A 14,915-nucleotide genomic window follows, 5' to 3' on the forward strand; every position below is an offset into this window, starting at 1 on the left:
AAACTGGATAAGCAATAGTTTTTGTTAAAAAGTTGTAATGTTATTTTATAATGAATAAAGATTCCTTTGGCAAATTGTTATTTATCATTCATTTTTTGATGAAATAGATTTTTAAAATATAAATATGTTATTTTGTAAACATATAATATCAATGTAATTTAGCGCCACAAACAGAACAAATACGGACAGGCGGTCAAAATTGGAGAAAGGCTTTGCACATAAAATATGATAAGAAATTAAAGTAATTTCATGAGTTTATTCCACAATCAAAATTCCTCTGTGGATTTCTCTCTGTTTTCTGGAAATTTTAGTTACTGACTGAGAATAATACAATTATCAACCTAAATCATAAACAATAGTTATATCTACATAAACTAAATCTCCGCCCATTTACTTAAATATGATGCTCAATGCGCGGACTCCTCCAACTTTTAATCAGAAACTGAACAAGAAAATATGATATGATGTTGTTTTAAATAAAGGGAGGGAGGAGACATTGAGCTGATTATTACACTAGTCCCTAAAGTTTTGCTTTCCATATAAAATATGATATGAAATTTAAACAAGATACCCTTACATTCTTTTAAAAAAGTAAAAGGATGTTCCAAAGCTGAACCGATGTGATTCTTCTTTACAGATAGCTTCTCCGACCGATGAAAGTGCGGCAAGGGGCCCGACTGTTAAGGGTTAATGAAAGTAATCACATTTACCTGATTTATCTTAGCTATTTATACAAATGAAGGCTGGAATAATTATACTTTCATTTCATTGTTATCCATTATCTGAAAAAAATTAAAAGGTACAAAAAATAAAAAGTTTTGATTTACAAAATAGAAAAAAATATTTTAAACCAAATAATCTTAAATAACTAGCAAAAGTAGAAAAATAATATTTACAGATTTGATAAAGATAAAGTGAGAGTTGGGAGGGGCGGGTTTGCCACTTTCACTTACTCCATGATTATTAGGTTAGGTATTAATGTTTGACAATATAACCTAAAGACAAAGTTTTATCTCAAATAACCTATGGCCTGACATTAATATCAAGTCTAATAATGACGGGGTAAGTGAAAGTGGCAAAACTCCCCTCCCTTTAATATTTACATTAAAAATAATACAATATTTACAAAATTTGGTATTTCACTTAAGAAAACCAATTGTTCATCATATTTCAATTTTATGTTCTACGATATCAATACAATCTTTATCCTCAATTTCTTCTCCTTCTATTTCCTGTTTTTTGGTTTCTTCAACATTCTCAGCCTCCATGTTGATAGAGAGAGGATCCTCATCAAGAGTTTCCTCTTCTTTTATTTCTAGTTTAACATCAGCTTCACCACAATCTACAAAACTGGTTGAAGTAGAGGGTGTTGATGTAATCTCAGCAGATTTCAACTTCTTAAGATGTCCAACTGATTGTTTATGTCTTGACAGGTTTTGTGAAAAAGTCTTTTCACATGTATCACAAGAGTATGGCTTTTCTCCTGTATGGATCCTCTTGTGGACAGTTAGCTCACTACTTGTACGGAAAGCTTTTTCACATGTATCACAAGAGTATGGTTTCTCTCCTGTATGGATCTTCTTATGAAGATTTAATTTACTTTGTTGTGAGAAAGTTTTATCACATGTATCACATGAGTATGGTTTCTCTCCAGTATGGATTCTACTGTGAATTTTTAAACCATTTCTATCTGTAAATGCTTTTTCACATGTATCACATTTGAAATGAATTCTAATATGTAATGTTAAAAGGCTTTTTCTAGGGAATTGCTTGCAGCAGATATGACACTTCATGATGGATTCTGAATTGCACCTGAAATAAATATTATTTAACATAATTTCTGTGTAGAAAAGGAAATAAAAATTATTTGCCTTTATTATTTTATCTTTGCTTTACTGTGGTTAAAATTGAGAGGGGAATGTTCAAACAATAATTCTAATTATTACTTTGCCTAAAGAGCATAAGCAACACCCCCCCCCCCCCGGCCCCACCCACCACCACGCCTATTTTTGGAAAATAAGTTAAAAAGAGTGGTAAGTAATTATTTCTTTTTATACCTAACTACTGAATTATATGTGGTACTACTTTTACCTTATATAATCTAATCTGACCTAATGTAAATAAAACATACGAAAGACTAACCCCTTCATAGAAGGGGGAGAGAGTTCCGAGTTGACTAAGCTCTTTGAGGGAAACCAGTTACCTTTTCCCCTTATAAGTAAGTACTACACTTCAACAAAAAATAGACTGTTATCAAGATTCCTTCAAAAGAGAACTGAATTATTTCAGTTGTAAGCAAAGTCTCTTTCTATGGGCAGGCAGATATTTAATTACTATAATTTGCTCCATAAAAACTTACCAACGTTTTTCTTTTCTATTGACTTCAGCTTTATACCTAATCAAAAGTCTTATTTCATTGTATATTTTGTCTGAAAATAAACATGCAATTATTATATTACAAGTAACACAATTTCAATTTTGAGAACTAAATAAATATGAGGAAATGATAAATATATAATTGTTAACCTAAACTAAAATAGATATTTTGGCATCCAAGAGTAGGACAGAAAAAATACATAAACAGAAACAGCATCTACTACATGAATTAGTTGAAATAAAATTAATTTAAAATTTTTTTATCAATTAGTATTCCTCAAACTTAGGTTAGGGTAAATTAGGTATGTACATTGTACAAGGTAAGGATAGGACAACACAGGTTTATATTTTTAATAAAAATTAAGGGGGGAGGCGGATGTGCCACTTTTTGAAACCAAAAGTAAAACGTGCATGATCTCAGCCCATAAAAGAGTTATAACTCTATAATTCGGCACAGCAGTTGCTTTTGTGGAGAACAATATGGAACGGTGAAGAAACGGCAGCGGAACAGCCGCTCCCGCCGAAAACCGCCGAATTTTTTTTGCCTTATTTCGCCAAATTAGACAGTTCTCCATCATCTGAGATAAACTTTTTTTCTCATAAAAATTTCCCTCATATTTTCACGTGACACTTGTAATATGTCAAACATGTCAATAATAAAAAAAAATTGCAAGTGTAAAATCTCACAAGTGTCAAGTCAAAATATAAGCGAAATTTTTATGAAAAAATAGTTTATCTCACATGATTGAAAATGTCTGTAATGGCGAGAAAAGGAAAAAAAAATTCGGCGGGAAACGGCGGTTTTCGGTGGGAGCAACGGTTCCGCCGCCGTTTCTTCACAGTTCCACATTGTTTAACACAAAAGCAACTGCTGTGCAGAAATTTAGAGCTGTTACTCTTTTTTGGGGATGGGAGACCTAGGGTAGATGCCAGACTGAATTCTGGTCACTTCCCCCAGTTCAGGGGGTTTGGGTGGGGCTAACAATCCTTCCCTAGAAAAAACCTGCTCACGTTCAATCTGCACAAAGTAAAGACCAATTTAACTTTGGGCTCGGGAACAAAGTAGAGGTTGGAAACAACAATATGATGTTTGGCTGGGAAACCACTAAAGGACCAGTCAGGCGGATGATTCTGAATTCCCGCAGACCAGCAAAAATTTGCACCTGGAATGTTCAGACAATGTTTCAGTCAGGCCAGACAGAAAACATTTGCCGAGAAATGCTTAAAGCCAGGGTTAACAACATCAATCTGAGAATAATAGTAGCATATGCTCCTACAGAACAAGCAGATACAGAGGTCAAAAACGAAATTTATGACCAGCTTGACTCTGTATTTAAGAATGTTCATAAAGAGAAGGACCTGACTATGCTCCTAGGAGATTTCAATGCTCAAGTGGGGAGTAATAATGAGAATTTAGAAGAAGTCATGGGCAGATATGGCCTAGGCTTAAGTAATGGCAAGGAAAATGACAATGGTGATAGACTTGTAAGTTTTTGTACTGAAAACAAACTTGTCATTGGTGGAACCATCTTTAAACACAAGAAGATTCATACTGCCACCTGGAGATCACCAGATCAAAGAACCTTTAATCAGATAGACCACATCTGTATATCTAGACGTTTTAAAGGGTCTCTCCTTGATGTCAGGGTTGAAAGAGGACCTGATGTTAATTCAGACCATTATCTTCTATCTTCCAAAGTTCGGCTTAGATTTAAAAAGCAGGACACAAAGCCTAACCCCAGAAAGAAATATAATTTAACAACCCTCCAAAACTCTAAAAAAGTTACAAGAGTTTAAGCTCACTCTAAAGAATAGATTTGAGTTGCTGACTCTTCAAGAGGATGATGGAGTTGAAGTTATTTGGCAAGGTATCAAAAAAGTTTATAATGATACTAGCCAAGAGAAATTAGGTTTCAAAAAGGCTAACCAAAAGCCGTGGATCACTCAAAGATCCATTGATCTCATGGATCAAAGAAGAGAGGTAAGACAAAAGACACTCTCTAGAAACTCTCCAGAAGATAAAGACCTGTATAAAATGCTTAGCAGGGAAATCCAAAGAAGTGTCAGAATTGACAAAAAAGAACACTTGGAAAACCTTGCAAAGCAAGCAGAAAATGCTGCTAATCAAATTAGAATGAAAGATGTCTATGAGATTACTAAGAGCATTGCAGGTAAAGTACACAAATCAGGATCACACATCAGGGACAAGGATAATTCACTCCTTAAAACTGATGAAGATATTCTAAATAGATGGGCAGAGCACTTCACTGAACTGCTGAATCTTCCAGTTCCAAAGGAAGAAACCGAGATTCCACCCTCAGATGCACTTGACATTGACTGTCGAGCGCCAAATCTATTGGAAATCAAGGAGGCCATTAAAAGTTTGAAAAATAACAAGGCCGCTGGACCTGATAACATCCCAGCTGAGGTCATAAAAGCAGACCTAGATACGTCTGCTGAGGCATTCCTACCTTTGATCACAAAGATATGGAATGATGAGTTATGCCCAGAGGACTGGAAGAATGGACATATCTCAATACTGGCCAAAAAAGGAGACTTGACCCAATGTGAAAACTACAGAGGGATAATGCTCCTTTCAGTACCTGGATGTATCCTTAGTAAGATTCTTCTTAATAGAATAAAGAAGGTTAATGAAAAGCTAGGACCAAATCAGGCTGGATTTAGACCAAACCGTTCCACTATTGATCAGATAACCTCTCTAAGAATCATCATAGAGCAATCCAAGGAATGGAACTCTAAGCTTTTTGTAAACTTCATTGACTACAAAAAAGCATTTGATTCTTTAGACAGAAGATCTCTCTGGAAAATCTGCCGACACTATGGCATTCCAGAAAAGATAATCAATATCATTAAAGCTATCTATCATAAAGGAGGTGGAAATGTAATGTATAAAGGTAAACTATCCACCTTTTTGAGATTGTAACAGGCGTCAGACAAGGATGCCTTCTTTCTCCCTTCCTTTTTCTCCTTGCCATTGACTGGATCATGAAGAACTGTGAAAGTAATGATGGCATTCGTTGGGAGCTATTTGGCAATCCCAAATCTTTAGGAGATCTGGACTTTGCTGATGATATTGCTTTGTTAACAAGCAATAGAAGTCAAATGCAAAGAAGGACTAACAGTATAGCTGAAACCTCCAAGAAAATTGGACTAGAAATAAATGTTCCTAAAACCAAAATACTCAGATTAAATGCAAATTCCCAAGAACCAATTACTATTGGAGACCAAATTCTTGAGGATGTAGATTGTTTTGAGTATCTTGAAAGTAAAATTGATGAAGCTGGAGGCACTTTAGCAGATGTTAAAGCTAGAATTAACAAATCTAGGACAGCCTTTGCCAGCCTGAACAAAATTTGGAATTCCAACAACATCTCCATAAAGACTAAGTTAAGACTGTTCAAGTCAAATGTTCTCTCTGTTTTGCTGTATGGGGCTAAAACTTGGTTCCTAAACACAGCAGTGGTCTCCAAGCTACAGACATATGTTAATAAATGTCTCAGGAGAATCCACAAGATCTTTTGGCCAAATAAGATCACAAATGCTGAGCTTCTAGGGCGCAGTGATATGTCAGACATTAAACTGACAATAAAACAGAGAAAATGGAGATGGTTGGGGCACACTCTAAGGAAAGGGCATGATGATATAACCAATCAAGCCTTGAATTGGAACCCCCACATAGAAAAGAGAAAACCAGGTAGACCAAAAACAACTTGGAGGAGGGAACTCTTAAGTGAACTGAAAACTAAGGAAATTTCATCTTTCAGCAATGCCTCAAAACGTGCCGAAACAAAGGAAGATTGGAGAACCATTGGGCATGGCCTACGTTCTGCCGAGAACTAAAAGGCAATGATGATGATGACTCTTTTATGGGCAAAAACAATATGACAACCATTTTAGTGCTTAATTATAAATATCCATCAAGCAAACAAAATATGTATAAAACTACCTATTTAAAATGTATATAATTACAAATAACATTTGTTCAAAGTATTATGATTTTTTCTTTAGAATGGATTTTGGAGAAGCAATATTATTTACACATTACATCAAATCTTAAATACAAACATAAATATACACAGTAAATTCACAATTTAGGTTCATTCATTTTATCAAACGATTTTATTTTCATCTACTTTCTTCATTTTCTTCAAATTCTTCACTCTCAATTCCTTCTTCCTCTTTAATTTCCTCTTTTATAATTACTTCGACACTCTCAGCCTCCATCTTTATAGATATAGGATCCTCATCAAGAGTTTCTTCTTCTTTTTTCTCTGATTTTATCTTGTTGCTTAACTTTGTTCTGTATGCAAATATTTATGGATACTTAAGACATCATTAGATTCAAATGTTTTGTTACAAACCTCACATGAAAAAGATTGTTTATTCTTAACCTTCTCTTCTTTATGAATCCTCATATGTCTTTCCAAATGATGTTGTTGTGTGAATGCTTCTTTACAAAAATCACTAAATGGCTTCTCTTTTGTATGAAATATCATGTTTATTGTCAAACTTCTTCTTGTAGAAAATTTCTTGTGGCAAACATCACATGAGAAATATTCTTTATTATCAACAGTAACACAATCAACAAAACCAGAAGTATCAGTCTTATTAGAAATAGGACATTCATTAAGAGTTTCCCTTTCTTCTGTCTCAAGATTTTCACCAGCTTCACCACAAGAATCAAAACTGGTAGAAGTAGAAGGTGAATCTTTATTCTTATGAGATTCCAACTCCTTTAGATGTTTAGCAGTGTTGTTGTGCTGTGACAAATCTGAATTTGATTTAAAAGATTTATTGCATAATTCACAAGAGTATGGCCTTTCTCCTGAGTGGATCCTCTTATGAACAGTTAAGTCACTATTTGTAAGGAAAGCTTCATTACATGTATCACAAGAGTATGGCTTCTCTCCTTCTCTCCATATTATGTACTGCTAACTCATAATTTCTACAGAAAGATTTTTCGCATAAATTGCAATGGTATGGCTTTTCTTCTAGATGGGTCCTCTTATGGACAGTTAACTGACCACTTGAGCGGAAAGCTTTCTCACAAGTATCACATTTAAACGGTTTCTCTCCTGTATGAATTCTTATGTGTCTAGTTAAACTGTTCTTGAAGGAGAATTTCTGGTGGCAAATATCACACGACAACATGTTTGTTAACTGTACTCACACCTAAAATAAATATTATGAATCAAAATTTCAGAGTTTTTTTTAATTTGTGAAAAAAGAATACTTAACAAATATTTCGTGCTCATGAAAGATTTATGAACTCTATATAATATAATTTTATAAGCAGTCATTAAGTCTTTTTTATTAAAGGATGTACGTATGTAATAAAATTAGGCTTCCTTTATATAGTATCCTGTATTTAAATAATTTTGCTTCAAATTTACACACTATTTTGTTTAGACGTATAAATTTACACTTTGCCTATTAAGTTTTGACTCTCTACAGGTGTTAGTGTTTGTTTGATCTTAAAGCATTGCTTATATGGGTGTTTTCAAACTTGTTTTTATATACAAAAACTAACTTACTTTGATATGAATATAAGATTCTGCTACATAATATTTGTAATATAAAAGCTAACTTACTTTACTTTGCTAAACTCAAATTAATCGTGTTTTCTTTCTTTTTATTAAATCCGAGTCTCAATTCATTTTATATTCAGTCTGAAAATAAATATACCAATAATTTTACAAGTAACACAATTCTAATAATAATATCCGACTAATTGAATATAAGAGAATGAGAAATAGTAAAGATTTGGCACAAAAGGACATAATAAAGGAGTGGTAGCTTTCATAGTATTCTGTAAAGGTTTGTGTTTTAAGACTTCAAAATAGAACTAAAATTTGGTATAGCAGTTGCTCTAATATTGTACAATAATATAGAACTGTGAAGCAACAGAGACAAAATTGCCTCTGCTGTATATCATACCATTTTTTTGCTTTTTCTTGCTAAATTACACAAATTTGTATCACAAACTGCAAGTTGACATTTTATTTGCAGTGTAATTGTATACATAAAATTTGGCGGTTTTCGGCGGGAGCGGCGGTTTAGTCGCCGTTTTCTTACAATCCACGTAATACCCCCATTAAAGCAACTGCAACTCGTAGAGTACTACTCCTATTTTAAAGTCTTACAACATACACCTTTACGAAAATCTACGAAAGCTACTACTCCCTTTATAAACAGAAACAGTATCTATACGATTAGTTGAAATATTATCAATGTTTGCAAATAACTTTTTTTTCAAAGAATTTATGATTTTCTTCTTTAAAATTATTTTTGGAGAAGCAATATTATATACACTTACTATCAAATCTTAAATACAAACATTAATATAAAATAAAGCATTTACTAAAAGACGTTTACAACAAATTCGCAATTTAGGAACAATCATTTTTACTTTTATCTACTTAAACAAATTCTTCAGTCCCAATTCCTTCTTCCTCATTTATTTCCTCTTTTATAATTACTTCTACACTCTCAGCCTCAATCTTTATAGATATAGGATCCTCATCAAGAGTTTCTTCTTCTATCTTTATATTAGGTTCACCACAAGCAACAAAACTGGTAGAAGCAGAAGGTGCGACAATATTCCATCTTGATTTATGGATCCTCTTATGCATAGTTAAATGACCTAGTTGAGTGAAAGCATTGTCACATGTATCACAGGAGTATGGTGTCTCACCTGTATGGATCCTCTTATGTTCAGTTAATTCCCTTTGATATAAGAAAGCTTTTTCACATATATCACAAGAGTATGGCTTATCTCCTGTATGAATTCTCATATGACTTTTTAAACTACTCTTCATAGAGAATTCCTTGCATCAAATATGACACTTGTGTAGTACAGTTAATTCACTTTGTTGCTTCTCTCCTGTATGCTGAGTAAAATGATGATTAAACTCATACTTTGTACGGAAAGCTTTTTCACATGTATCACACGAGTATGGCTTATCTCCTGAATGAATTTTTTCGTTCGTGCTTAGACAAGTTACCACGTTCTGAAAATGTTTTTTCACAAAGATCATATTTGAATGGCTTAACTCCTGTATGAATTCTCATATGTCTTGTTTGGTGGCTCTTGTAAGAGAATTCCTTGCAGCCAGGGTGCCGGAGCCGTATAATTTTGATGCGGCTCCGGCTCCGGCTCCGCGGAGCCGTATTTGGAAATACGGCTCCCGGCTCCGGCTCCAGCTCCGGCTCCGGCTCCGGCTCCAGCTCCGGCTCCGGCTCCTACCTTAAAATTAATATATCAATTTTTTTTCATTATTGAATTTGATAAAATAAAATAAATAATATAAAATATTTTGCTTTTATTTGATTAAAGCTATATAAAAGTAGAAGGATGTGTGTCTATTTGTTAAGTAACAATAGTTTTTCAGTTTATTATATGCAAATAGACCGTTGCCAAATTATAATATTACTTTAAAAAATCATTTTTAGCTAGTCCGGAGCCGGAGCCGTTTTTAACGAAAAATACGGCTCCGGATCCGGCTCCGGCTCCACCAAAAATGTTGCTGCTCCCGGCTCCGGCTCCGGCTCCAGAACACTGCTGCAGCAGATAAGACACTTGTTCAAGATGGATTATTAATTCAATTTTCTTGCACCTGGAATAAATAATATTTATTGTAATATCAGTATATATTTAAAGATAATAATTCCAATTATTTATCATTAGTTTTAAAGCATTTCATTTTTATGAATTTAAGATTCATTTAAGACCATTTCTGAAGGCCTTTCAACACATAGAAAATAGTATTCTATGAAAACTTTTTCCTCATATCAATATAAATGCACAGCAACTCTATAATCATTACCAGTATTTCCGTACATCAAAAATTTAAAATATGTTAATTTTTAACTAAGTATTCATCTGATTTTTAAATAATAATTCCTAGGACAACGATGTAGATTGTTATAAGCAAAGCATCTCTATTATCAAGTATTAAAAATGTAAGTTTATTCTTAAAACTATTTCATCTATTCAAGAAATTTTAGTATGTCCAACAATCTGATATTAAATTACATTGCTTTTATGGATGTTTTCAAACTTGTTTTTATAAATAAAAAAGTAACTTACTTTGATTTGCTAAACTCAATCTACTTGTCTTTTCTTTATCTTTATGTTTCTACTGACTTTAGTTTTATAATCTTGAGTCTTATTTCATTTTACATTCAGTCTAAAAATAAATTAAATGAGTTATTTACTAACATAATCTTTACAATAAATGGATATTTACATCCCAAGATATTACATGAACAAGAGATAGATCATCAAAAATACTTTAAAAGCTTTTATTTAAAATACTATAGAAAACAAACATCCCAAACCCCAACTGTTCTCTTTAAATAATAATTTTATTACAGAAAACTAGTTAACTTTTATTACAGACAGACAGACATCCTACATCATTACTAAGATTCCAAAGATTCTGCTACATGTAATATTTATATTATGGAAAATTATCTTACTTTACTTTGTAAACTCAAATCACCCGCGTTTTCTTTCTTTTCATAATCTTAGAGTCTCAATTCATTTTATATTCAGTCTGAAATAAAAATAATAATAATTTTACATGTAACACAATTCTAAATAAAAACTTTGGCGTTCAAGAGAAAAAATTATAATTTTTTTATCAATAAGTATTCCTTAAACTTAGGTTAGGATAATTTGGACATGTACAAGGTAGCCCTGTAAGGTTAGAGCAACGCAGATTTATGTTTAAGCAATGAAGCAAACAAAGTATATAAGATACTTCCTATATACACATTATTACAAATAACATTTTTTTTTAAGAATTGTGATTTTTTCTTTAAAATTATTTTTGGAGAAGAAATATCATTTACATATTAAGACATTTACAGCAAATTCGAAAACTAGGTTCATACATTTATCAAACAATTTATTTTTATCTACCTAAATAAATTCTTCACTCTAACTTCCTTCTTCCTCCTTCATTTCCTCTTTTATAAATACTTCCACACTCTCAGAGAGAGAGAGAGGATCCACATCAAGAGTTCCTTCTTCTTTTATTTCTAGTTTAACATTAGCTTCACCACAATCAACAAAACTGGTAGAAGCAAAATATTCTATATTATTAGTAGTTTTCAACTTGTTGAGATGTCCAGCTGATTTTTTATGCCTTGACAATTCTGTACTAGTTTTATAAGATTTCTGACATAATTCACAAGAGTATAGCTTCTCTCCTGTATGGATCCTCTTATGATCAGCTAATGAACTAAGTTGTGAGAAAGGCTTTTTACATGTATCACAAGTGTATGGCTTCTCTCCAGTATGGATCCTCTTATGGACATTTAATTGAGCACTTGTACGGAAAGTTTTTTCACATGTATCACAAGAGAAAGGTTTCTCACCTGTGTGGGTCATCTTAAGAACAGTTAATTCACCATTTGTACGAAATTCTTTCTCACAGGTATGACATGAATATGGTTTTTCTCCTGTATGAATCCTCTTATGTTCAGCTAATGCACCTTGTCGCGAGAAAGCCTTTTTACATGTATCACAAGAGTATGGCTTCTCTCCTGTATGGATCCTCTTGTGAACAGTTAACTTATTACTTGTAAGAAAAGCTTTATCACATGTGTCACATTTGAATGGCTTCTCTCCTGTATGAATTCTCTTATGTACTGTTAAATTGCTTTTTGTAGAGAATTCCTTAGCACAGATATAACACTTGTTCATGATGGATTGTTAATTATTCTTGCACCTGGAATAAATATCTAATGTTATACTTGAGTACAATTTTGTAAGTTTTTCACTAGGAAAACTATACTCTTACATCCATCTTATTTTGTATAGCTACTCTATATGTAGGGTGTGTCCGTCACTATGTAGGTTAATGTATATTATAGACATGGTGTCCTATTTTATTGTTATTGACATGATCATCCTTGTACATTCGGCTACCTCATAGTGGTTTCAAAACATGCTTTCCCTAAATTGAGTTAGTAGCTTCCCATAGTAGAAAATTTTAAAATTACTTTTGGTGACCAAATTTTACTTTTATTTTTAGACTATCTTCACCTAACCTGCTTTACTGTCTTTTTTTGTCTTTCATTTTTATCATGCAAATTCGCTCACATTACAGTTAAAATGACAGATATTGGAGCTTTCTAAAAAGGTCTCTAACATTTTTCTAGCTCTAATTCTTTTTGAGATATCTTATTTCAAAGTTTTGCTGTAAAATCATCTTTTACACAGCAAAAAGTTGAAATATAATATTAGTTATTTTAGAGAAAATTACAAGTATCTTCATCTAAATCTCTCTAATATTGCTCCAAATTGACCAAATTGGACAGTTAAGGTGCCTAAAACTATCTACATTCAATGGAAAATCCAAATACATACTTTTAAAGACTATATAAGCCAATAGGAGCATACTGAAGTGATTTTTAATGATACTAAAGGAAAAAATATTTCCTGTTTTTTTTATATAAATTGAAATATAATCAACTTTAGCAAGGATTTTATGGTAAGTTATGGTGTATAAAGTTGTCACTTTGTAATTAGAAAGCCAATAAACACAATCATCTGATATTTTGAACAAATAAAAACATATCTTAAGAAAAATAGACATAATCATAGAAAATAAACCAAAAATTGGTTAGAATTTTAAGCATTTCCAAGCAGTTTACAAATGTAATCTACTAATTCTAGTAATTCTTTCTAAGAATAGTTTATTGGCCTTTTAAATTTATTTTTTTCTAACCTAACATGCCTTCGGGTGGGGTGTGTGAGAGGATCCTCATCAAGAGTTTTTTCTTCTTTTATTTCTAGTTTAACATCAGCTTTACCACAATCAACAAAATTGGTAAAAGCAGAAGGTTGAACCGTATTCTTAGTAGATTCTAACTTTTGGTGATGTTTTTTAACGGATTTATTATGTTTTGACAAGTCTGAACTTTATCTAAAAGTTTTCTGGCATAAAACACAAGAGTATGGCTTCTCTCCTGTATGAATCCTCTTATGTTCAGCTAATACATCTTGTCGCGAGAAAGACTTTTTACATATATTACAAGAGTATGGCTTCTCTCCTGTATGGATCCTCTTATGAACAGTTAATTGAATTTGTTGTGAGAAAGACTTTTCACATCTAACACATCTAAATGGCTTCTCTCCTGTGTGGGTCCTCTTATGTGTTGTTAAATTCTGTCTCTGTGTAAATGATTTTTCACATAAATCAAATTTGAATGGCTTCTCTCCTGTATGGATCCTTATATGTTCAGTTAATTGAATTTGTTGTGAGTAAGACTTTTCACATCTAACACATTTAAATGGCTTCTCTCCTGTGTGGGTCCTCTTATGTGTTGATAAATTCTGTCTCAGTGTAAATGATTTTTCACATAAATCACATTTGAATGGCTTCTCTCCTGTATGAATTCTCATGTGTTTTGTTAAATCGTTCTTGTAAGAGAATTCCTTGCAGCAGATATGACAATGGTTCATGATGGATTATTAATTGTTCTTGCACCTGGAAAATATAATATTTAATGTAATACTAATGTAGATTTAAAGATAATTTTTCCAATTATTTATCATTATTTTTGAAGCATTTCATTTTTATGAATTTAAGATTTATTTAAGATCATGTCCAAAGGCCTTTCAACGCGTAGGAAAACTTTGAAAACTTTCTCCTTATATCAATATCTTAACTACCATAGCAACTCTATAATCGTTACCAGTATTTCTGTACATCAAAAATTTAGAATATGTTGATTTTTAACTATTCATATGATTTTTAAATTATAATTCCTAGGACAACAATGTAGATTGTTGTAAGCAAAGCATCTCTATTATCAAGTATTAAAAATGTAAGTTCATTCTTAAAACTATTTCATATATTCAAGAAATTTTAGTATATCCAACAATCTGATATTAAATTGCATTGCTTTTTTTCAAACTTGTTTTTAAATATGCATAAAAAAAATAACTTACTTTGATTTGCTAAACTCAATTTACTTGTCTGTTCTTTATCTTTATGTTTCTACTGATTTTAGTTTTATAATCTTGAGTCTTATTTCATTTTACATTTAGTCTGAAAATAAACAAAATGGGTTATTTACTAACACAATATTTACCATAAATGGATATTTACATCCCAATATATTACATGAACAAGAGATAGATCATCAAAAATACTGAGGACATTTTATCCACATAGGTTAGAAGGATCTTTTGAATAGCTACATACATCTATTAAATATAAAAATAAAGTTATTAATATTAAATTAAGAATATTACAATATTTATATGGTTCATCATATTTCCAGTTTATGTTCTACGATATTGATACAATCTTTATCCTCAATTTCTTCTTCTTCTATTTCCTGTTTTATATTTTCTTCAACATTCTCAGCCTCCATGTTGATAGAGAGGGGATCTTCATCAATTGTTTAATAATTTCCAGTTTAATATCAGCTTTACCACAATCAACAAAACTGGTAGAAGCAGAAGGTGAAACTGTATTCTTAGCAGGTACTAACTTCTT

At 32.1% G+C, this 14,915-nt stretch overlaps 4 protein-coding genes across 4 annotated transcripts in view; all 4 read right to left on the minus strand.

Moving 5' to 3' along the window:
- The window catches only part of LOC145312945 (uncharacterized), a 30,281-nt gene extending 29,497 nt beyond the window's left edge, over positions 1–784 (minus strand). The window contains exon 1 of the mRNA XM_080152157.1: positions 711–784. The gene's annotated coding sequence lies outside the window, so the exon portion shown is untranslated. The remainder of the gene's footprint in view (positions 1–710) is intronic.
- LOC145312985 (uncharacterized) overlaps positions 1–14,915 on the minus strand; it is a 62,563-nt gene that overhangs the window by 40,704 nt on the left and 6,944 nt on the right. The window lies entirely within an intron of this gene.
- The window catches only part of LOC145312983 (uncharacterized), a 58,572-nt gene that overhangs the window by 38,301 nt on the left and 5,356 nt on the right, over positions 1–14,915 (minus strand). The window lies entirely within an intron of this gene.
- On the minus strand, positions 785–14,790 carry LOC145312946 (uncharacterized). The gene is made up of 5 exons (XM_080152158.1): positions 14,721–14,790; positions 6,789–7,168; positions 6,531–6,621; positions 2,360–2,429; positions 785–1,812 (listed from the first exon to the last, which is right to left on the minus strand). The coding sequence occupies exons 1-5, from the start codon at positions 14,788–14,790 to the stop codon at positions 1,164–1,166; spliced, it is 1,260 nt and encodes a 419-aa protein (XP_080008284.1). The 3' UTR covers positions 785–1,163.

Source organism: Acartia tonsa, chromosome 3 (assembly GCF_053477335.1).
Source record: "Acartia tonsa isolate MP-2025a chromosome 3, ASM5347733v1, whole genome shotgun sequence".
NCBI lineage: Eukaryota > Metazoa > Arthropoda > Copepoda > Calanoida > Acartiidae > Acartia > Acartia tonsa.